General features: G+C 42.6%; 1 protein-coding gene across 2 annotated transcripts in view; it reads right to left on the reverse strand.

Moving 5' to 3' along the window:
• The window catches only part of irs1 (insulin receptor substrate 1), a 65,325-nt gene extending 39,891 nt beyond the window's left edge, over positions 1 to 25,434 (reverse strand). For both annotated transcript variants that reach the window (XM_035748322.2, XM_035748321.2), the window contains exon 1: positions 21,565 to 25,434. In XM_035748322.2, the coding sequence (XP_035604215.1) occupies positions 21,565 to 24,778 (3,214 nt within the window). In that variant the 5' untranslated portion in view covers positions 24,779 to 25,434. The remainder of the gene's footprint in view (positions 1 to 21,564) is intronic.
• Between the last annotated feature and the right edge of the window lie 584 nt (positions 25,435 to 26,018).

Genomic DNA, 26,018 nt, shown 5'->3' on the forward strand with positions numbered 1-26,018 from the left:
TTTTCACCCATCTTTATTAATGACATGCCACTGGCTTTGAGTAAAGCCAGTGTGTATGTATTTTTTGAAGCTTTTTTATTATTACCCCTTTTTTGTGGTATCCACTTGATAGTTAGAGTCTTGTCTCATTGCTGCAACTCCGATACGGACTCGGGAGAAGCAAAGGTCGAGAGCCACGTGTTCTCCGAAACACAACCCGGGAGACAGCCGCACCAATGTGCCAGAGGAAACATTATGCACCTGGCAACCGTGTCGGCGTGCACTGCGCCTGGCCCACCACGGGAGTCGCTAGTGCGCGATGGGGCAAGGACATCCCTGACGGCCAAACCCTCCCCTAACCCGGACGACACTTGGCCAATTGTGCGCCGCCCCATGGGTCTCCGGGTCGCGGCTGGCTGCAACAGGCCAGCGTGTATGTATGTGGATGACTCAACACTATACATGTCAGCTCCTACAGCGACTGAAATGACTGCAACACTTAGTTATTATTCCTTGCAATCACAGTGGATTGCAAGGAATAAGTTAGTCCTAAATATTTTGAAAACTAAAAGCATTGCATTTGGGACAAATCATTCAGTAAACCCTAAACCTCAACTAAATCTTGTAATAAATAAATGTGAAAATTGAGCAAGGTGAGGTGACTATACTGCTTGGAGTAACCCTGGATTGTAAACTGTCATGGTCAAAAAAATACTGATACTTCTCCCCATCTTAGCTACTGTTGTATGTCCATAATAAAGCGCTGCTCTACCTTCTTAACAGCACTATCAACAGGGCAGGTCCTACAGGCCGTAGTTTTGTCGCACCTGGACTAGTCGTGTGGGCAGGTGCCACAAAAAGGGACTTGGGAAAATTGCAAATGACTCAGAACAGGGCAGCACGGCTGGCCCTTGACGTACACAAAGAGCTAATATTAATAGTATGCATGTCGGTCTCTCATGGCTCAAAGTGGAAGAGAGATTGACTTCATCACTACTGGTTTTTGTAAGAAGTGTTGATATGCTGTATGCACCAAGATGTCAGTTTAAAATATTAGCACACAGCTCACAAGACATGCCAGAGGTCTCTTCACAATCCCCAAGTCAAGAACAGACTATGGGAGGCACACAGTACTAAGTAAAGCCATGGCTACATGGAACTTTACTCCACATCAGGTAACTGATGCAAGCAGTTGAATCAGATTTAAAAACATTAAAATTGACCTTATGGAACAGCGGGGACTGTGAAGAGAAACACAGGCAGACGTGCTTACACATGATAAGGCATGCACTCTATACACAGTGGTGACGTGCAACATACGCCTAGCTTAATTTAGAAAATGTGTGATGATTAATGCTCCCTATTCATTATGTAAACTTTTTTAGTTTTATGTTTTACATTTTAGTTAGCATCAAACGATGTTCAAAGTGTTGTGCTACATAGCTACTGTGTTTCTTAACCCGGAAGGGCTAGCTGGCTGGATGAAGCAGAAAGGCTGGGGCCGCCCTATGTAAAACAATAGATCATGATTTGTTCAATTTGAAACAAGGATATCCAACCAGGGGAGGGAGGGTGCGGTCTTGAAGTCATCGGGAAAAGCCCTTCATTATCAATGCTTTGTGCCAGCACATCAAAGAAGCCTTTTTACACTCAAGTTAGTAGGACTTCGAGAGCTGGTGTCAGCCAGACTAACCCGGCGCAGTGGCAAGCCTCTCATTTAGACACGATTACACACATTCCAGCATCCCCTTCAAAGTGCCCCATCCCCCTCCAATGTTCTCCCTCCACTCTACCATTACACAACTACACCCTCTTCCTCGTGTTTACACAATCCCTCCCTCCCTCCTATAGCTAAACAATCCTCCTTTTCCTCCATGTTGGGAAACACAAAAAGCCCCTTGCCCAAACCCAAACCTATACTCCTGGCTAGCATTGGGGGGCTGGTGGGAGGTAGCTCGCCATCATAGAAAATAATCATTTGTAAACTGACTTGCTTAGTTAATTAAAGGTAAAAATAAAATAAAAAAAATACACGGTCTGTGGGGGGGGGTAGGAGAAGACACTAGGGTTAGTTGATACTATAGACGATATTGTGATATGACAGACGATACCTAACCTATTTCAACTGACTGGCCTCGCGCAGTAAAGCAGAGAAATTAGTCAGGCAGTGCACGGGTGACATTCCAAAGAAATTGCCTATATTCTTATAGCCTACTTCAATTTATTTTATTTGAAAGAATCTCAGAAGGCCTAAGGTAATAATGAGATTGAACAAACAATAGCAAGATAGAAATATTTTATTCTAAATTTGAACAAACCTTACAGTTGAGCAAAGCATTATGACAGAAATTACTTGAATGCCTGTTTTGTGGCCTGAAATATAATTTGTCATTCAAAATAAAGTTGGGATTGAGAATTGCATAGACTATGATTTACATAAAGAAACAACATTAAACACTTCATAAAAATGTTTGGGAGAATCTATTTATTTGTCTTAATGCATTTATTATATTTCATTTAGAAGGATTAGGCTTTTAACCTTTTGGTTAATAACTTTTTTTCCCACCTATGAACAATTATGAACCCAAATGCTAAAATCCTAATAATCTTTAGTAAACCTACTAAATGAAATATTATAAAAGCATTAAGACAAATTAACAGTATAACCCCCCAAAAAACGAGTGTTTAATGTCCTAATGTTGCTGCTTTTAAATGGGCCAATTAAGTACATTTTAACCTATGCTATTCTCAATCACAACTTCATTTTGGATGAAAAATAAAATTTCAGGCCACAAGACATGCAATCGAGTTAACACTACCAAGATGGAAAAGTCGACTGAGAAGTCTAAAGAAAAATTGGGTTACAGCTGAGGAAACCTTATGAAAGAAAACAGTAAGTAGCCCAGTTGGCCTAGGCCTTTTTCAATAGTATTCTAGCAATGTGCAACCTACCTTCAACGCACAGTATCTTAGGCCTAATAAGAGAGGATAAGCAAAAATGTGACAGCAGAGTTGCTAGATCCTGCAGCCTATGATGATTCACCCATCACACAGCCAATGAGGCTCGTTGACTGTACCAATCACTCCACGCTAGTGTCTTTTTCTACCTTTGCATATAAAAAAAATATAAATATACATTGGGGGTACATAAACATAACCAATAGGGGTACATAAACATGATGGGACAAAGGTGGACATCGCCCAACCCTAACACACATTAAACTAAAGTATTTTCCCCTGCTCCAGCTCTGCCAATCTTGGCTCGGCGCCCTGTGATCCCTTGCACCCAAGCCCATGGCCTGCTAATCCCATATGACACACTAAAAGGGCGGCACGTGACAAACCGGTATGTCACAGCGACCAGCATCGTTATCTGTCACGCAGGCAGGAAAGGAGAAGAGCACTGTGGGGGTGGATGGGATTTTCTCCAGTTCACCAATAGGGTCGGTACTATGCTATACCAGACTTCAGGCTACCACCGTTGAATCAGACACACACGTTGTTTTTCTCTCAATGTAGGGACGCATGGATGTATGTGTTGTAGTGTCTAGTACAGATATGTTTTGTGCATGCACAACCCCAAAAAAGTGCGTAATGGTATTATTCCAAAATATATCCTAATAATAAAGCATTGAAGGGGCTTTTGCTTAAATAAAAGTGTGAAATAATGAATTGAAGTGTGAGAAAGTAAAAAAGACTAGCCAAAGAAAACATAGACACAAGATGCAGCTTGTTCCTGCATGCTCCCTAACACAAACAGGACCTCCAGTCCTTCTGTAGCTCAGTTGGTAGAGCATGGCGCTTGTAACGCCAGGGTAGTGGGTTCGATCCCCGGGACCACCCATACGTAGAATGTATGCACACATGACTGTAAGTCGCTTTGGATAAAAGCGTCTGCTAAATGGCATATATTATTATTATTATTATATTATGAGTATATACACTAGAGGTCGGCCGATTAATTAGGGCCGATTTCAAGTTCATAACAACTTGTTAATCGGCCTTTTTGGATGCCGATTATGGCCGATTACATTGCAATCCACGAGGAAACTGCGCGGCAGGCTGACAACCTGTTACGCAAGTGCAGCGTCAAAAGGACCTTGTGGCTGCAAGGAGCCAAGGTAAGTTGCTAGCTAGCATTAAACTTCTTATAAAAACAACCAATCTTCACATAATCACTAGCTAACTACACATGGTTGATGATATTACTGTGTAAACTAGCTTGTCCTGCGTTGCATATAATCAATGCAGTGCCGGTTAATTTATCATCGAATCACAGCCTACTTCCCCAAACGGTGTTGATTTAACAAAAGCACAGTCGCAAAAAAAGCACAATCATTTCACAAATGTACCTAACCATTAACATCAATACATTTCTTAAAATCAATACACAAGTATATATTTTTTAAACTTGCATATTTAGTTAAAATAAAATGTTAGCAGGCAAACAGTCAGGGTATATGCAAAAGTTTGGGCCGCCTGGCTCCTTGCGAACTGTGTGAAGACCGTAATTAATTTGCCAGAATTTTACATTATTATGACATAACATTGAAGGTTGTGCAATGCAGAAGCAATATTTAGACTTAGCGTTGCCACCCGTTAGATAAAATACAGAATGGTTCTGTATTTCACTAAAAGAATAAAAGGTTTTGTTTTCAAAATGATAGTTTCCGGATTTGACCATATTAAATGACCAAAGGCTTGTATTTGTGTTAATTATATTATAATTAAGTCTATCATTTGATACAGCAGTCTGAGCGGTGGTCGGCAGCAGCAGGCTCATAAGCATTCATTCAAACAGCACTTTACTGCGTTTTGCCAGCAGCTCTTAGCAATGCTTTAATGCAAAGCGCTGTTTATGACGTCAAGCCTATCAATTCCAGAGATTAGCCTAGCAATACTAAAGTGCCTATAAGAACATTCAATAGGCAAACGTATATGAAATACAAATGGTATAGAGAGAAATAGTCGATGCGTCATAATGCCTATAATAACTACAACCTCAAATTTCTTAACTGGGAATATTGAACCACCAGCCTCAATGTTCTCATGTTCTGAACAATAAACTTAAACCTTAGCTTTTTTTACATGGCACATATTGCACTTTAACTTTCTTCTCCAACACTGTGTTCTCATTATTTAAACCAAATTGAACCTGTTTAATAATTTATTTGAGACTAAATAGATTTTATGTATAATATTAAGTTAAAATAAAAGTTTGTATTGTTGTAATTGTCATTATCGCAAATATACATACATTTCAATAAAATCGGTATTGGCTTTTTTTGGTCATCCAATATATTTTAAATGTTATTTCACCTTTATTTAACCAGGAAGGCCAGTTGAGAACAAGTTCTCATTTACAACTGTGACCAAGATAAAGCAAAGCAGTGCGAGAAACAACAGTTCCAACTGGAATAAACATATGTACAGTCAAAAACACAATAGAACAAGTACAGTGTGTGCAAATGGCATGAGGTGGTAAGGCAATAAATAGGCCATAGTAGCGAAGTAATTACAATTTAGCATTGGAGTGATAGATGTGCAAGTAGAAATACTGGTGTGCAAAATAGCAAAAAAGTCAATAAAAACAATATGGGGATGAGGTAGGTAGATTGGATGGGCTATTTACAGATGGGCTGTGTACAGCTGCAGCGATCGATAACTGGTCAGATAGCTGATGCTTAAAGTTAGTGAGGGAGATATGTCTCCAACTTCAGCGATTTCTGCAATTTGTTCCAGTCATTGGCAGCAGAGAACTGGAAGGAAAGGCAGCTTTGGGGATGACCTGTGAGAAATACCTGCTGGAGCGCATGCTACAGGTGGGTGTTATGGTGACCAGTGAGCTTATAGATGACCTGGAGCCAGTGGGTCTGGCGACAAATATGTAGCGAGGGCCAGCCGACAAGAGCATACAGGTCGCAGTGGTGGGTGGTGTATGGGGCTTTGGTGACAAAATGGATGGCACTGTGACAGACTGCATCCAGTTTTCTGAGTAGAGTGACTTTGTAAATGACTTCGCCAAAGTCGAGGATCGGTAGGAGAGTCAGTTTTACGAGGGTGTTTTGTAGGCGTGAGTGAAGGAGGCTTTGTTGCGAAAAAGGAAGCCGATTCTAGATTTAATTTTGGATTGGAGATGTTTAATATGAGGCTGGAAGGAAAGCTTAGTCTAGCCAGACACCAAGATACTTAGCCAGACACCTGGGTCAGAGCCGTCCAGAGTAGTGATGCTAGTGGGGCGGGCGGGTGCGGGCAGCAATCAGTTGAAAAGCATGCATTTAGTTTTACTAGCGTTTAAGAGCAGTTGGAGGCCATGGAAGGAGTGTTGTATGGCATTGAAGCTAGTTTGGAGGTTTGTTAACACAGTGTCCAAAGAAGGGCCAGAAGTGTACTGAATGGTTTTGTATGCATAGAGGTGGAACAGGGAATCACACGAAGCAAGAGCAACATTACTGATATATACAGAGAAAAGAGTCACCCCGAAAATTGAACCCTGTGGTACCTCCATAGAGACTGCCAGAGGTCCGGACAACAGGCCCTCCTATTTGACACACTGAACTCTATCTGAGAAGTAGTTGGTGAACCAGGCGAGGCAGTCATTTGAGAAACCAAAGCTGTTAACTTCTTGGCGCACCCATCCTGTTAGCGGGATCATTTGTCAACATCCGCTGAATTGCAGAGCACCAAATTCAAATTAAATTACTAAAAATATTTAATTTTCATGAAATCACAAGTGCAATATAGCAAAACACAGCTTAGATTGTTGTTAACTTCTTGGTCACCGGGGGCAGCATTTTCACATCCGGATGAAATTCATGCCCAAATTCAACTGCCTGCTACTCATCCCCAGAAGATAAGATATGTATATTATTAGTAGATTTGGATAGACAACACTCTGACGTTTCTACAACTGTTTGAATCATGCCTGAGTATAACACAACTTATTTAGCAGTGGAAACCCAGAGGAAAAAAACATTCAGATTTTTTTTTTTTTTTTGGAGGTCACTCTTTTCAATGGGAATCCAGATTTCTAAAGGGAACTTCTTGCAGTTGCTATCGCTTCCACTGGATGTCAACAGTCTTTAGAAATTGGTTGAGGTTATTCCTTTGTGTAATGAAGAAGTACAGCCATCTTGAACGAGGGTCAATTGTTAGATAGAGGCGCATGAGCAGAAAGCATGCTTGTTTTCTTCCTGTATTGAACACAGATCATCCCCTCTTCAATATTATATTTAGGTATTTACATTAAATACCTAAAGTTGTATTACAAAAGTAGTTTTGGCAAAGTTTTTATTTATTTTTTATTTTACCTTTTTAACCAGGCAAGTCAGTTAAGAACACATTCTTATTTTCAATGACGGCCTGGGAACAGTGGGTTAACTGCCTGTTCAGGGGCAGAACGACAGATTTGTACCTTGTCAGCTCGGGGGTTTGAACTCGCAACCTTCCGGTTACTAGTCCAACGCTCTAACCACTAGGCTACGCTGCCGCCCCAAAGTTTACAGGTAACCTTTGAGATATTTTGTAGTCACGTTGAGCAAGTTGGAACCGGTGTTTTCTGGATCAAATGCGCCATTTTGGATATATATCGATGGAATTAATCGAACAAAATTACCATTTGTTATGTTTATGGGACATATTCGAGTGCCAACAAAAGAAGCTCGTCAAAATTATATTTTTATTTCAGAAATCTGACATGTTGGCTGGATTCACAACAAGTGTAGCTTTAATTTGCTATCTTCCGTGTGTGATTTAATGAAAGTTATATTTTTATAGTAATTTATTTGAATTTGGCGCTCTGCATTTTCCCTGGCTTCAGGCCATGTGGCGTCCCACATATCCCAGAGAGGTTAACTTAAGCCACCTGGCATGTCAGATTTCAAAAAGCTTTACAGCTAAAGCAAACCAAGCGTTTATGTAAGGACATATCTCTCAGCAGACAAAATATTACAAACAGCTAGCAGCAAAGTAGATTGGTCACGAAAGTCAGAAAAGCAATAAAATGAAACGCTTACCTTTGATGATCTTCGGATGTTTGCACTCACGAGACTCCCAGTTACACAATAAATGTTCCTTTTGTTCCATAAAGATTATTTTTATATCCAAAATACCTCCATTTGGTTGGTGCGTTTTTAGTAATCCACAGGCTCGAGCGGTCACGACGGGGCAGATAGTATCAGTAAAGTTCGTAGAAACATGTCAAACGTTTTTTTTATAATCAATCCTCAGGTTGTTTCTACAATAAATAAATCGATAATATTTCAACCGGACCGTAGCTTTTTCAATAGGAGCTCCAAGCTGTTGGCACCCAGCCATCCACTGATGCGATGTGATCGTTCTCGCTCATTTTTCAGAATAAAAGGCTGAAACTATGTCTAAAGACTGTTCACACCACGTGGAAGACATAGGTAAAGGAATCTGGTTGATATCCGAAAAAATGGAGGGAAGGCATGCAATGGAATAGGGAGCTTTCAAAATAAGAGGCACTTCCTAGTTGGATTTTCCTCAGGTTTTTCGCCTGCAATATCAGTTCTGTTATACTCACAGACAATATTTTGACCGTTTTGGAAACTTGAGTGTTTTCTATCCTAATCTGTTATTATAGTAATTCTATGCATAATTATATGCATATTCTAGCTTCTGAGACTGAGAAATAGGCAAGTTTAATTTGGGTACGTTTTTCATTCAGACATCAAAATACTGCCCCCTACACTCAACAGTTTAACCTCTTAAGCGCACCCGACACGCAGGCATGCCATCTAGCCATCTGGAAATGCAAATGCGCTACGCTAAATGCTAATAGCACTCGTTAAAACTTAAACGTTCATTAAAACACACATGCAGGGTACTGAATTAAAGCTACACTCGTGAATCCAGCCAACAAGTCAGATTTTTAAAATGCTTTTCGGCGAAAGCATGAGAAGCTATTATCTGATAGCATGCAACATCCCGAAATACCTGAAGGGGACGTAAACAAAATAATTAGCATAGCCGGCGCTACACAAAACGCAGAAATAAAATATAAAACATTCATTACCTTCGATCTTCTTTGTTGGCACTCCTAGATGTCCCATAAACATCACTATTGGGTCTTTTTTCGATTAAAATCGGTCCATATATAGCCTAAATATCGATCTATGAAAAGTGTGTGATACAGGAAAAAATACTGTTTTAAAACGCAACGTAATTTTTTTTAATTAAAAAAGTCGATGAACTTTCACAAAACACTTCGAAATACTTTTGTAATCCAACTTTTGGTATTAGTAAACGTTAATAATCTATCAAATTGATCACGGGGCAATGTGTATTCAATAGCTCCACGTCTTAAAATCATGGTCGGAAATTTCTCTGCCAAAACATCCTGTCGGAGACCGGAAGGAATGGGCTCTCTCTTACTCGTTTGACCAAGAAACAAAGCCCAGGCAATTGACAAGACTGGCGACATCGTGTGGAAGCTGTAGGACTTGCAATCTCAGCCCCATGTAATTTGCTTTCCAATAGACAATACATGCAAGTGGCGGATTGATATTTTTTCCAGATTTTGGTGATCAGTTTTTCCGCTTTTCGATGAAACACACGTTATGTTATAGTCACAGCCGTGATTTAACCAGTTTTAGAAACGTCTGAGTATTTTCTATCCACACATACTAATCATATGCATATACTATATTCCTGGCATGAGTAGCAGGACGCTGAAATGTTGCGCGATTTTTAACAGGTTTTAAATCTGCCGATAAGAATATGGTGATTGACAGAGTCGAAAGCCTTGGCCAGGTCGATGAAGACAGCGGCACAGTACTGTCTTTTATCGATGGCGGTTATGATATCGTTTAGTACCTTGAGCTTGGCTAAGGTGCACCCGTGTCCAGCTCGGAAACCGGATTGCAGAGCGGAGAAGGTTACGGTGGGATTAGAAATGGTCAGTGATCTGCTTGTTAACTTCGCTTTCGAAGACTTTAGAAAGGCAGGGCAGGATGGATATAGGTCTGTAACAGTTTTGGTCTAGAGTGTCACCCCCTTTGAAGAGGAGGATGACCGCAGAAGCTTTCCAATATTTAGGGATCTCAGACGATACGAAAGAGGTTGAACAGAGTGGTGAAGGGGTTGCAACAAAGGTGGTGGATAATTTTAACATCTGCAACATAACCTCAGTGCAGTGGGCAGCTGGGAGGAGGTTCTCTCATTCTCCATGGACTTTACAATGTCCCAGAACTTTTTGGAGTCTGTGCTATAGCATGCAATAAAGCATAAAGCACTAAATAAACTAAATACGGCTGCTAGAATCCTGACTATAACCAAAAAATTTTATCATATTACTCCAGTGCTAGCCTCCCTACACTGGCTTCCTGTCAAAGCAAGGGCTGATTTTAAGGTTTTACTGCTAACCGACAAAGCATTACATGGGCTTGCTCCTACCCATCTCTCTGATTTGGTCCTGCCGTACATACCTATAAGTACGCTATGGTCACAAGACGTAGGCCTCCTAATTGTCCCTAGAATTTCTAAGCAAACAGCTGGAGGCAGGGCTTTCTCCTACAGAGCTCCATTTTTATGGAACGGTCTGCCTACCCATGTCAGAGACGCAAACTCGGTCTCAACCTTTAAGTCCTTACTGAAGACTCATCTCTTCAGTGGGTCATATGATTGAGTGTAGTCTGGCCCAGGAGTGTGAAGGTGAACGGAAAGGCTCTGGAGCAACGAACCGCCCTTGCCTGGCCGGTTCCCCTCTTTCCACTGGGATTCTCTGCCTCTAACCCTATTACAGGGGCTGAGTCACTGGCTTACTGGGGCTCTCTCATGCCGTCCCTGGAAGGGGTGCGTCACCTGAGTGGGTTGATTCACTGATGTGGTCATCCTGTCTGGGTTGGCGCCCCCCCTTGGGTTGTGCCATGGCGGAGATCTTTGTGGGCTATACTCAGCCTTGTCTCAGGATGGTAAGTTGGTGGTTGAAGATGTCCCTCTAGTGGTGCGGGGGCTGTGCTTTGGCAAAGTGGGTGGGGTTATATCCTTCCTGTTTGGCCCTGTCCGGGGGTGTCCTCGGATGGGGCCACAGTGTCTCCTGACCCCTCCCGTCTCAGCCGCCAGTATTCATGCTGCAGTAGTTTATGTGTCGGGGGGCTAGGGTCAGTTTGTGATATCTGGAGTACTTCTCCTGTCCTATTCGGTGTCCTGTGTGAATTTCAGTGTGCTTTCTCTAATTCTCTCCTTCTCTCTTTCTTTCTCTCGGAGGACCTGAGCCCTAGGACCATGCCCCAGGACTACCTGACATGATGACTCCTTGCTGTCCCCAGTCCACCTGGCCATGCTGCTGCTCCAGTTTCAACTGTTCTGCCTTATTATTATTCGACCATGCTGGTCATTTATGAACATTTGAACATCTTGGCCATGTTCTGTTATAATCTCCACCCGGCACAGCCAGAAGAGGACTGGCCACCCCACATAGCCTGGTTCCTCTCTAGGTTTCTTCCTAGGTTTTGGCCTTTCTAGGGAGTTTTTCCTAGCCACCGTGCTTCTACACCTGCTTTGCTTGCTGTTTGGGGTTTTAGGCTGAGTTTCTGTACAGCACTTTGAGATATCAGCTGATGTACGAAGGGCTATATATATATATATATATATATATAAAATGATTTGCAAACTTCTGTTTGAAAAAGCTAGTCTTTGCTTTACTAACTAACTGTGCGTATCGGTTCCTGACTTCCCTGAAAAGTTACATATCGCGGGGACTATTCGATGCAATTGCAGTCCGCCAGAGGATGTGTTTGTGCTGGTTGAGGGCTGGAGTGAACCAAGGGCTATATCTGTTCTTAGTTCTACATTTTTTGAAAGGAGCATGCTTTTAAATGGTGAGGAAATGTATTTTAAAGAACGACCAGGCATCCTCTACTGACAGAATGAGGTCAATATCCTTCCAGGATACCTGGGCCAGGTTGATTAAAGGCATGCTCTCAGAAGTGTTTTAGGTAGTGTTTGACAGTGATGAGGGGTGGTCGTTTGACCGCAGACCCATAGCGGACACAGGCAATGATCGCTGAGATCCTGATTGAAAACAGCAGAGGTGTATTTGGAGGGCAAGTTGGTCAGGATAATATCTATTTAAGGTAACCATGTTTATGGATTTAGGGTTGCACCTGGTGTGTTTCTTGATCATTTGTGTGAGATTGAGGGCATCTAGCTTAGATTGTAGGACTGCCTGGGTGTAAACCTCTCTGGGGTAGGCGGGATGCATGGCCAATAGCCAGGGAAAATGCAAAGCGCCAAATTCAAATACATTTCTATAAAAATTACACTTTCATTAAATTACACATACAAGATAGCAAATTAAAGCTACACTCGTTGTGAATCCAGCCAACATGTCAGATTTCAAAAAGGCTTTTCGGCGAAAGCATAAGATGCTATTATCTGATGATAGCACAACATTAAACAATGAGAGAGTAGCATATTTCAACTCTGCAGGCGCGACACAAAACGCAGAAATAAAATATCATGCCTTACCTTTGATGAGCTTCTTCTGTTGGCACTCCTATATGTCCCATAAACATCACAAATTGTCCTTTTGTTCGATTAATTCCATCGATATATATCCAAAAATGTCAATTTATTTGGCGCGTTTGATCCAGAAAAACACTGCTTCCAACTTACGCAACAAAATATCTCAAAAGTTCCCTGTAAACTTTGCCAAAACATTTCAAAGTACTTCTGTAATACAACTTTAGGTATTTTTAAACATATATAATCTATCAAATTGAATACGGGATGACCTGTGCTCAATACAGGAGCAAAACAATCTGACACATCTTTTCTGGTTACATGCCTCTATCAGAAAGGTAAGTAACAAAGTTATTCTCATTCTGAGCTATGGTACTTCTTCATTACACAAAGGAAAAACCAACAAATTTCTACAAACTGCAGGAAAGTTAATTAAAATTCTGGATTCCCCGTGAAAACCCAATTGAAAAGAGTGACCTCAAAAAAATATATCTGAATGTTTTGTCCTCTGGGTTTCGCCTGCTAAATAACTTCTGTTATACTCACAGACATGATTCAAACAGTTTTAGAAACTTCAGAGTGTTTTCTATCCAATACTAATAATAACATGAACATATTAGGATTGGGGACAGAGTAGGAGGCAGTTCAGTTTGGGCATGCTATTTATCCAAAAGTGAATTAGAAGCTCGAACTGTTTGGGCATAGACCTGGAAAGTATGAGAACGTTGCAGGCTCTCTCTGCAGTAGATTGCAACTCCTTCCGCTTTGGAAGTTCTAACTTGATGTAAAATGTTGTAGTTGGGGATGAAAATCTCAGCATTTTTGGTGGCCTTCCTACGCCAGGATTCAGAAACAGCAAGGACATCAGGGTTGGCAGAGTGTGCTAAAGCAGTGACGAAAACAAACTTCGGGAGGAGGCTTCTGATGTTAACATGCAATGAAACCAAGGCTTTTACGGTTACACAAGTCAACAAATGAGAGCGCCTGGGGACAGGCAGGGCCTGGGTTAACCTCCACATCTCCCGAAGAACAGAGGAGAAGTAGGATGAGGGTATGGCTAAAGGCTAGCAAAACTGGTCGCCTAGTGCATTGGAGCAGATTTCTGGGCGTGGTAGAATAGATTCAGGGCATAATGTACAGACAGGGGTATGGTAAGGTGTGGGTACAATGGAGTTAAACCTAGGCATTGAGTGACCATAAGAGAGGTTGCATCTCTGGACGCACTAGTAGTGCTGGGTAAGGACACAGCATGTGTGGGAGGTGGGACAAAAGATGTATCTGAGGCATGATGAGATAGACTAGGGGCTCCGCAGTGAACTAAAACAATGATACCTATTCTAAACAACAGTATACAAGGCATATTGACATTAGTGAGAGACATAAAGCAAGGCATAAAACAATCACAGGTGATGATTGAGCCAGTTAGCAAAGACAACAGGTAAGCCAACAGCTAATCAGCTAAGAGAACAACAGGGCCTGAGTTCGAGGCTGCTACCGACAGATAAACAAAATGGAGGACCGTGATTAATGAATAGTCCAGCAGGCATCAGCTATGTAGCCAAGTGATAATAGGGTCCAGTGTAAAGGTCGACCGAATAATCGGAATGGCTGATTAATTAGAAATTAATTGATTAGCATAACAATAGGAAATCTGTATTTTTGGACACCGATTTGGCCGATTTTTTTTCTTTTACACCTTTATTTAACTAGGCAAGCCAGTTAAGAACACATTCTTATTTTCAATTACGGCCTAGGAATGGTGGGATAACGCCCTTGTTCAGGGGCAGAATGACAGATTTTTACCTTGTCAGCTCGGGGATTCAATCTTGCAACCTTACAGTTAACTAGTCCAACGCTCTAACCACCTGATTACATTGCACGCCACGAGGAGACTGCCTGTTACGTGAATGCAGTAAGAAGCCAAGGTAAGTTGCTAGCTAGCATTAAACCTATCTTATAAAAAACAAGCAATCAATCATAATCACTAGTTAACTACACATGGTTGAAGATATTACTAGTTTATCTAGTGTGTCCTGCGTTGCGTATTCGCGAAAAAGGACTGTCGTTGCTTCAATGTGTACCTAATGATAAACATGAATGCCTTTCTTAAAATCAATACACAAGTATATATTTTTAAACCTGCATATTTAGTTAATATTGCCTGCTAACATGACTCGTTGCGAACTGTGAAGACTATTTCTTCCGAACAAAGACAGCCAACTTCGCCAAACGGGAGATGATTTAACAAAAGCGCATTTGCGGAAAAAGCACAATCGTTGCACGACTGTACCTAACCATAAACATCAATGCATTTCTTGAAACCAATACACAGAAGTACATATTTTTAAACATGCATATTTGGATAAAAGACATCCAGGTTAGAAGGCAATATTCTGTTGCGTTCATTGCACGCAGAGTCAGTGTATATGCAACATTTTGGGCCTAATTTGCCAGAATTTTACGTAATTATGACATAACATTTAAGGTTGTGCAATGTAACAGGAATATTTAGACTTAGGGATGCCGTTAGATAAAATACGGAACGGATTGTATTTCACTGAAATAAATAAATGTCTTGTTTTCGAGATGATAGTTTCCGGATTCGAACATATTATTGACCTAAGGCTCGTATTTGTGTGTTATTATGTTATAATTAAGTCTATGATTCGATAGAGCAGTCTGACTGAGCCGTGGTAGGCACCAGCAGGCTCGTAAGCATTCATTCAAACAGCACTTTCGTGCGTTTTGCCAGCAGCTCTTCGCTGTGCTTCAAGCATTATTGAGATGTTTATGACTTCAAGCCTATCAACTCCGAAGATTAGGCTGGTGTAACCAATGTGAAATGGCTAGCTAGTTAGTGGGGTGTGCGCTAATAGCGTTTCAAACGTCACTCGCTCTGAGACTTGGAGTGGTTGTTCCCCTTGCTCTGCATGGTTAACACTGCTTCGAGGGTGGCTGTTGTCGATGTGTTCCTGGTTCGAGCCCAAGTAGGGGCGAGGAGAAGGACAGAAGCTATACTGTTACACTGGCAATACTAAAGTGCCTATAAGAACATCCAATAGTTAAAGGTATATGAAATACAGATCGTATAGAGAGAAATAGTCCTATAATTCCAACAACAAATACAACCTAAAACTTCTTACCTGGGAATATTGAAGATTCATTCTAAAAGGAAGCACCAGCGTTCATATGTTCTCATGTTCTGAGCAAGGAACTTAAACGTGGCACATATTGAACTTTTACTTTATTCTTCAACACTTTGTTTTTGCATTATTTAAACCAAATTTATTATGTTTCATTATTTATTTGGGGGCTAAATTGATTTTATTGATGTATTATATTAAGTTAAAATAAGTGTTCATTCAGTATTGTTGTAATTGTCATCATTACAAATACATATATTTTTTAATTGTCCGATTAAATCGGTATCGGTTTATTTTGGTCCTCCAGTAATCGGTATCGGCGTTGAAAAAGAAAATCATAATCGGTCGACCTCTAGTCCAGTGAACAGCAATAGATGAAACAGGGAATCCGCTAGCTAGTCGTTACTACGCTAACAAGTGGGAGACATAGGGTTCACTGAGCAGGCCGGGAGATGGGCCTGGCTCAAGGCTACCTTCGGGGCTGGGCCACTTGGTGGCAGCTAGCTAGCTGGGATGATCTGGAGTAATGGTCCAGGGCTTACGGCAGGAATCTGGTGTTGTAGTGGAGAAAAACAGTCCGATATGCAGACTGGCAAGTATTATCCAGGCTAAAAGTGGCTGGTGTCTATGCTAAAGCTAAAAGACGCTAGCAGTGGCTAACAATGATTAAATAGTTAGTAGCTAATTAGCTGGTTAGCTTCTGATGGCTAGCTTCTGATGGAGGTTCTGGCTACAAGGTCTAAAAATAGCAGATCCGTATCACATTGGGTGAGGCGGGTTGCCGGAAGGTATCTTTAATTTTTTTAAATGGAAAAAGAGAAATCTATACAAAATAAATAAAAAATTTACACGGGAGAACGACAAACAACGTCTGCACTGCTACGCCATCTTTGAATTGATCAATAAATCGGGTATATTCTAGAGGTCGACCAAGACATTGTTTTAATCTTTGACATGTTAAACACACTTTCTACCCACCAATCCAGCAGAGGGGGGGGGGGACTTCCTGAAGGCGAAAATAAGCAGAGGAGAAGAGTTACACAATTCTGCACCCCAGTCTACACAACCCATATGCACACGCACGCACATAAAACCACACCAAGCAATCCCTACAGAACAGTATCTCTTTATCCAGCACTGTGAATGGATGGTATTTCACAGCATTTAAATTATAAAATGGCCCTCCGCGGTCTATTCTCCTCTCATTCCATCTTCTCTGCAATACTGGACCCCCCCAATTTGGAAATTATTCAGACCCCTTAACTTTTTGCACATTGTTACATATTAGCCTTATCCTAAAATGGATACAATTGTTACTCTTTTTCCATCAATCTACACGTAATAATCTATAACAAAGAGAAAAGGTTTAGAAAATTGTTGCAAATGTATAAAATAAAAAAACATTAATTCCTTATTTAAATAAGTATTCAGACCCTTTGCGATGAGACTCAAAATTGAGCTCAAGGGCATCTTGTTTCCATTGGTTCTCTCGTTGACAGTGCATGTCAGTAAAAACCAAGCCATGAGGTCAAAGGAATTGTCCGTAGAGCTCCGAGACAACATTTTGTCGAGGCACAGATCAAAATAATGTCTGCAGCATTTAAGGTCCCCAAGAACACAGTGGCCTCCATCATTCTTAAATGGAAGAAGTTTGGAACCACCAAGACTCTTCCCAGAGCTGGCCGCCCATCCAAAATGAGCAATCGAGGAAGAAGGACTTGACCCAGAACCTGTTTGTCATGCTGACAGAGCACTAGCGGTCCTCTGTTGAGACAGTTTTCCTTCTTGAAGGTTCTCCCATCTCTGCAGCACTCCACCAATCAGGCCTTTATGGTAGAGGGGCCAGACGGAAGCCACTCAGTTAAAAAGATACATGACAGCCAGCATGGAGTTTGCCAAAAGGCACCTAAAGGATTCGGACCATGAGAAACAAAATGATCTGGTCTAAATAAAACCAAGATGAACCTCTTTGGTCTGAATGCCAAGCGTCATGTCTGGAGGAAACCAGGCACCGCTCATCACCTGGCCAATACCATCCCTATGGTGAAGCATAGCGGTGGCAGTATCATGCTGTGGGGATTTTTTCAGCGACAGGGACTGAGAGACCAGTCAGGATCGTGGCAAAGATGAATGGAGCAAAGTGTAGAGAGATCATTGATGAAAACCTGCTCCAGAGCACCCAGAACCTCAGACTGGGGCGAAGGTTCACTTTCCACCAGGACAACAACCCTAAGCACACAGCCAAGACAACGCAAGAGTCTCTTCAGGACAAGTCTCTGAATGTCCTTGAGTGGCCCAGCTAGAATCCGGACTGGAAACCGATCGAGCATCTCTGGAAGGATCTGAAAATAGCTGTGCAGCGACACTCCCATCCAACCTGACAGAGCTTGAGAGGAACTGCAGAGAAGAATCGAAGAAACTCCCCAAATACAGGTGTGCCAAGCTTGTAGCTACATACCCAAGAAAACTCAAGGCTGTAATCGCTGCCAAAGGTGATTCAACACAGTACTGAATAATGTGTAACTGAACTTATGTAAAATGTCACATTTCCATTTATTTAATTTTTTTAATGTGCAAACATTTCTGAAAACCAGTTTTTGCTTTGTCATTATGGGATAGTGTGTGAAAATGTATATCCATTTTAGAATAGAATGTAAAACAATTGGAGAAACTAAAAGGGGTCTGAATACTTTGAATGCTCTAAGTACTGGTACACACACAGGGCAACTCCATGGTAACAGAATGACTCAGACTCAAGATCTTTCACCTTAAAATGCCAAACTAAAACCATTGATTGCACAGGGTCTACTTTGAACAATTTCCACAAACACACTTACATTGAACAAAAATAAAACACATAATGTAAAGTGTTGCTACCATGTTTCATGAGCTGAAATAAAAAGATGCCAGAAATGTCTCTCTAATTCTGTGCACACATTTGTTTAGATCTGTTAGTGAGCATTTCTCATTTGCCAAGATAATACATCCACCTGACAGGAGTGGCATATAAAAAAGCCGATTAAACAGCATGATCGCTTACACAGGTGCACCTTGTGCTGGGGACAATACAAGGTCACTCGACAATGTGCAATTTTGTCACAACACAATGCTGCAGATGTCTCAAGTTGGGGGAGCATGCAATTGGCATGCTGGCTGCAGGAATGTCCACCTGAGCTGTTTCCGTACAATTGAATGTTCATTTCTCTACCATAAGCCACCTCGTCATTTTTGAAAATTTGACCGTAGGTCCAAACGTCCTCACAACCGCAGATGTGTGGGCGAGCAGTTTGCCAACGTGTACGACAGGGTGTTTCAGTTCTAGCAACTTCGCACAGCCATTGAAGAGGAGTGGGACAACATCCCACAAGCCACAATCAACAGCCTGATCAACTCCATGCAAAAGAGGGGTTTCGTGTTGCCTGAGGAAAATAGTGGTCACGCCAGATACTGACTGTTTTTCTCATATCTGACCACAGATGCATATCTGTATTGCCAGTCATGTGAAATCCATAGATTACTGCCTAATGAATGTATTTCAATTGACTGATTTCCTTGTATGAACTGTAGCTTAGTAGTATAATATTTGAAATTGTTGCGAGTATTTTTATTCAGTATACTTGAACAGTGCAGATTACGTAACAATTACGGTAAAAAAAAATATTTAAAAATTACATTTTAAACATATAGCCTAAATTAAGATTAAAAGATGTATGCTGAAATAATGGGGCGTCAACTATGATGACACCTTGAGTTTGAAAAAATCTATTTTAATTATTGAACTACAGTAAGTGAAATGGATTAACACCTGACAATAACTGAATGACATCATGGGCCACTGTTCTGTACTATACAGAAATGCATAATTATGGATATGTCATGTATTCATTGTGATGTATCCTGAACAGGTACAGAAAAAGGTAGAAAAATGCAGTATCCACGTTTGTGTGTTTGGGTATTATTTTACACATCGGCTTTTATTCTAATGAGGTTCCCCCTAAACAAGACCAAATTTGGTTGGTACAGACAGACCAAATCTGAATTAATAATAGATGTCTATGTTTCATAAGTTTGGACTCCGTAGAGCACAACACAGTACCGGGGCAGCAGGTAGCCTGGCGGCTAAGATCGATGGGCCAGTAACTGAAATGTTGCTGGATCGAATCCCAGAGACAAAAATTAACCCCAATTGCTCCAGGGTAGCCGTCAATAATGGATGATCCCCTGGCTGTGACCTCACTCTCCAAGGGTGTCTCAGTTTGCTGTCCAAACTTATGAAACAAACTTCTAAATTTCAGCTACTTTTCAATGTCCATGGACGTACAGTGTCGGTTGAGGACGCTGGTTACAGTAAATGGAAACAGATGGGGCTCATCGATAGGTGTCAGTAAAAGGTGACATTACTGGAGAGGAGAGCGAAAGAGAGAGTGACAGGGAGAAAGACAGGAGGGGTTGTCCAGAGTTATCACAATTATGAGCTGAACTCAACAGTATGCCAGTGGAAGGGAGGACAGTAGCAGGTGACCCAACTGTGGTTTATGAATTTTAGCCAATTCAATTGCAGTTATTCTGTTACCGACTTTGTAATGAACGACACATTTGAATCACTTAATAAATCATAAACAAAATCATCATAATTGGAAGAAATAACTAATTTGTAGGTTTACCTTTACATACTTCTATGAACTTTCATCATCCTCCCTCATGAGGGAGAGAAATGTGAAACTATCTTAAAGATGTGGGGGTTTTGTAAAAGAACGGCAATATTTCCTAACCTTACAGAAGGAAAATCAATTCACAAAAGTGTTGATATTCGTTGGCAAGGGTCTTAACTGCAACAATATTGTGTGTTGATGTATTTCTAATACCTTTTAAGACTTATTCTGGTAGATGTTTTCTAAGAGCCGTTTTCCATGTTTGACCAGAAATCAAAGCCTTCACTTATTCCTAATTTAAGGATGAAAAATGGTTAAAAAAAAAAATGTACATGCCTGAATTACAAACAAAAAAAAAATAATAATTTTGACACCAAATTTGAGGTGCTCCTATGAACCTCACATGTTGGTGCTCATGGGTACATTTAATGGAAATGGCCAACAACAACCCATGTCGGCATACAAGGTAGGCCCACCATCAGAGAAAAGGCTAATGTAATTCACAAAAGACATTTATAGTTGGACGATCTGTAAAATAAGAGCTTTTTTTCTGGAAAAATACATATTTACTGGTGCCCTGAGAATACACTCCAGTCAGAGGGAACAAAGAGGCCTCTCATCCATCTCCTATTCCATTTGTGTCATCCTGAGAGAATTATGTTGGAGTGAGACCGAGTGTGGAGTGCTCGAACATTAAGATCTTTGATCCAGCCAATTGCATGTTACTTAATGAAACATCAAAACTTAGCTACTCCTTAATGGCATTAGGTAAAAATCTAAACCATCAGCTTCAAAATGTAGCCTATTGCATTAACAACAAAAAAAGTGGAAAGAGGTTGACCTATATGGAAAGAGGAAGGAGGTTTCAGACTTTAGGCTACTTAACCAAGACCAAAAAAAATGTAAATACATGAATACTTAGTTTACCTATATGAAACTGTGCTAAACTGATTGGAGCTCAGTAGAGTAGCTCAGTAGAAAGTCAAGCTCGTGTAGTAATGTATTACATTGCAAAATAAACTAATTCTGGCTCCAGAGAAACCTCTCATGAGTATGTTCTCTGCTTTCAATGTGCATGCTTATAAAAACTTGGGACTTCATGTTTCATCCATACAGTAATCTGAATGGTGGTATGCACAATGACGAAACACGAATACCACAAGTATTTTCATGCACAAATAGAATCAACATTTCCGGGTGCAAACACACAAACTCTGACTCCACCCACAGACATGCAACGCACACACACACTAACAAAAACAGAATTGTTAGGAAAAGATGCTACGGGGAGCAGACAGTCTTACCTTCTCTGTGAGCGGGGTTCATCCTCGACTCGCCTGCTTTCTGAAAACTAATGCTGGCATAGGCGCGCAGGTCCTCTGGGGCACTCCCACCTTGCGTGTCCATGGCTCTGGCCGGGAGGGAACTCCACTCTGGGAGGTTCTGGTCCTGAGCCAGGTCCAGGTCGATGTAGTTCAGCCTGTTCTGGTTCTGTCCGTTAGAGCTGGGCGCCAATGGGCTTTCTCTCCTCCCGTTGGCAGATAATGGGGATTCTCCCGGCTTCAGCCACACATTCTCAAAAGAGGCGGAGCTGTGACGTTTCACTTCCTCCACAGAGGGCGCGGCAGCGCTGACCGGGAATCCTGTGGAGGAGAAGGTCTCGGAGCTGTGCCGGCGCCGGCCCTGCTGGTCGGCACGGATCAATTTAGCTCCTTGGTTCCAGATAAAACTGGAGTTAACCCTGGTGAAAGCACTCAGCCCAGAGAGAGGGCCCATTAGTCCCAAGGGCACGGCACTGGGACCCGCACCCAGCACAGACAGGTCCTGGCTTGGAGGGGACACAGAGAAGGGGGAGGCATCAATGGTCAACATCGGAGCGTTCAGAATCATGTGTGTGTCAGAGTAGTCCGTCTGTGTGCTGCTGTAGTCCCGTCTACAGAGGTTCTCACAGGGGATTACAGAGGAGGAGGGAGCAACAGGTGCCACTATAGCATAGCAATCTGTGCAGGAGGCTAGGGGTTTGGCTTCCCAGTTGGGAATGCCCCTGCCCTGAGCACCCAGGTGCATGTTCATGTAGTCTGAGGAAATCTCTGCTGGCTTCTCTGGGCCACTCCCTGGGAACACAGGGGAGAAGTGAGTGGCCAAGCCGGCTGAGAAGGCCTTGTCGTTGAACTCTATGTTGACATACTCCCCGGGGCTCTTGGGATCTGTAGGGAAGGGGCACTCATGGGTGCGAGGCAGGGTGCTGGCTTTGTTGCCCTCCAGAGAGAGGCGCGTGGGCCTGGCCAGCCTGCTGTCCACATCAGCTCTCTTGGACTTGACCACAGGCTGACTACTGTGGCCCTGTCCCATCAGACTGTCGCTGCTCGTGGACGAGGCTAAAGAGTCCCCGAAGGCCAGGTGTCCAGAGCTGAGCGAAAGGTGCAGGGGGTTCTGGTCCAGCTTCCTGTGGCTGTGTTCAAAAGAGCGAGGCAAGGAAAAGTAGGCATATATGGACTTGGGTGGATCCTCTACCAGGTTGATGTAGCAGTCTGGCGGTGTGCTAGTCATGGAGCAGCTCGCCGGTGACATGTTCATGTAATCCCCATGCGACAACAATTTCTCCTCTGTGCTCTCGACAGACAGCTTAGGGTTGACCCCATTGGTCCAGATTTGACCGTAGTTTGTGGTGTCTGGTGAGCAGCTCCCGCTGGGTGACATCATCATGTACCCATTGGAGTCCATTTTGGGGTGCTGGTGGGAGTTAATCTGCTGTGGCACCGACACACTTTTGGGGCTCATGGGCATGTAGTCGGCACTTCTACCTGTGGCAGGTGCCACACCTGGGGTCATAGGCATGTAGCCATCATCTTTTTGGCTCACCCTGTTGCCCTCTAAGGGGATGTCTATGCCCTCCTCTGGGAATGAGTGTGTGGGCATGAAGGCAGAGTGCCTGTAGCTGGATGCTCGGCTGCATGACGAGTATGCAGGCTGCATTACTGTGTACTCCTCCAGCGATACTGTGGAGGACTGAGAGGGGGTCTTCTGGTGGCACACTGTCAAGGGAGATGTGCTCGAGGAGTGTGTCCGTTTCCCGAAGCACTTCTCCAGCTCAGGCTCGTCCAGGTGGGATGGCGTACCATGGGGGTGGGGGCTGCAGCCACAGTGGCCCCTCAGAAGAGTTGCAGGCTTTGCCATGCAGATGTAGTTGTTGAGTTCTTCCTCCCTGGCGGGCGGTGTGTGACCCAAGGAGTCAGGTGTGACACTGCGGAAGGAGGTCCTGAAGTCACAGGGGCTGGATCCATACTCATCAGAGGAAATGAATCCCCCGTCAATAGGAGAGCCAGATATGGAGGCACTGGAGCGGCAGGGGTAGAGACAGTCTGAAGTGGAGCCGTGCCCGCTCGTACTGCTGGAGGACAGGCTAACTGGGCTAATTGCTGAGGGGGAGCAGCACGAAGAGGGCATGGGGATAGACCTGCTGTGGTTGAGGGGAGGGTGGAGGCGGGAGGCCCCTTTGTGTCTGTGAGATTGTGTCCTGGCAGCACAGGGGCTCCCATCTACTGAGGCAGGTCTGGACATGGTTCCTTCCCCATCACTAGAGGCCCTCACTCTGAATGAATGACTGTGCTTTCCCGGGCCAGCAGGCGAGGTGGCCGTCACACTCTCAGTCCGGGACCTCCTTCCCAGTCCCACTTGGCTAGGTGGCAGGTTGTTGTGGTGATGCCTTCTCAAAGGCACAGAGATTGGGTTGGAGCAGTTTGACGAGGAATGGCTTTTGCTCCGGGGACGAAATTCCTCACTCATCGCTTTCATCGCCTCCAGGATGGTTTCATGCATATTTTGAGCAACAACAGAGTCGTCCACTTGCATCCAAAATTCCCCCGGTCCTGTGACTGCGGATCTTCCCACTTCAATGAAAAAGAAATTCTCTGAATGACCGCATCTCCGTATATTCATTAATTGCAGCACGACCGCCGCTGCGTCCGAGTTCAATTTCACAAAGCTGATGGTTTTATTTGTTAGGCACAATCTGTAAATCCCAATAAAATTTTTGGTGTGTCCCAAGCCCTTTGGTTTCAAAATAACTTGCCAGACTTCTTTAAAGGCAGGTCCTGGCATGGTTTCTTCTCCATAATTCTCCTCTGCCATCCCACTGCCACCAACAGCAGCATCATGAACTTTACCTTTGTTGTGTAGGTCCACTAGTGCTTGGTGCCACCTGTCTTGTTCCTGCTCGCTGTCCGCTGCAATAGAGAAATACTCGTCCTTGGTGTAAAGAGCCACCAGGTATTTGTTTTTGGAATCTGTCCTTTTATTTATGTTGAAGCAGCTCTCCAGCAGGATTGACCTTTTAGGCACCCCAGACTTGTGTCTCCATTTTTTTTCATTTTCATAGTACTCCAACCTGGAGGGTCCTGCAGCACTAGCAGCCCGCAGGACAAAAAACCTCTTGTGCATGCTTTTAGGTTTCCTTAAATAACCCACCTTTCTTACATCTGAAAAACAACCCTGCTCCTCTGTAGTTGGGCTAGCCATTTTTGGAATTTTAAATAGTACTTGTATTTAAAAATACAACTGTTCTTACTGAAATAAAAAAGCAAAAAATATTAGGGTATTTAGATCCTAATATAGCCATTGAAAACGAGTTAGTGTGGAACTTAATTATGAATATGCTATGGCATACGTCTCAATTAGCTAAACTAACGGCGCTAAACCAATAAGTGCTGTCAAACTGTTGATGCTGCAGTAGAATTTCTAAGCAGTATGCTACATTTTCTCCCTAAGAACGTAAAATAATATACTCTTTATGAATTTGTCCTTTCATTATGATGACAAAAAGTTGCCTACCAAAATATGGGAAAACTCACTTCAGTCCGGAGTTCAAAACAAGCCCCGTCAGCATATGACCCCATTTCGCATGCTCGGTAACCACCAAAACCAGCCTTGTCCCGTCGATAGCCCTGTTTGCAAAAGTGCAACCCATAAAAATAAAACATGTATCAGTGCATTCTATTATCTTTTCAAAATATGTTAGAGTCCAATGTGATACGAAGCCGATGAATGTAAAGTTCTCTTCTCCACTTTGTTAATAAATCCAGTAGCTGTAAACCAAAACAAGGCACCGTGTTGGTGTGAGTACGCTACAATCCCAATCGATTAGAGTTTGCGCTCAAGGAGATGCCCACGTGACGATTCGATGCGTGGACAGTTTAAACAAGGGATACCGCCTTCCTTGGCACAATAAACCGCGTCAGCCTATCGCTTGCCATAATAGACTCGTTGTAAGAATCTGATTGGCCAGAGTTTATATCAATCTGTTTGCGTGACGAAATTGGGCTTAAAAAATGCCACAAAATAAAAAGTGCCTATATCGTAGAAGTTCATGATTAAAAAAACAACGTATTTATTCAAGGTTAACAGTGTGGTTACGGTTAGGTTTAAAAATTACATTTTAAGAAGATACATTGTAGAAATAGGCGGGGTTTACGACTTTGTGGCTGTTGTAACCAGTGACGACCCTTTGAATGGGAGTAACAGTAGAAATACGCGTTCTTGTACAAGGAAGTTATGGTCTTGGGCTCTAGAACCGTGCTTTCAAAGTCGATATTTTACTGATTTATATAATGAAGCATGGCTCAGTTGTTTTACTTAGTTTTTTTGGTCTTGTGTGTCCACCAGCATAGGCCTACACCTGAATGTTTTCTTTAACAACTACTTGGGGAAAACAATGTGCCTCGTTCCCGGGAGGGAATGGATTTTTTGAACGGAATAAGGG

This window comes from Oncorhynchus keta, chromosome 33 (genome assembly GCF_023373465.1).
Source record: "Oncorhynchus keta strain PuntledgeMale-10-30-2019 chromosome 33, Oket_V2, whole genome shotgun sequence".
Classification (NCBI taxonomy): domain Eukaryota; kingdom Metazoa; phylum Chordata; class Actinopteri; order Salmoniformes; family Salmonidae; genus Oncorhynchus; species Oncorhynchus keta.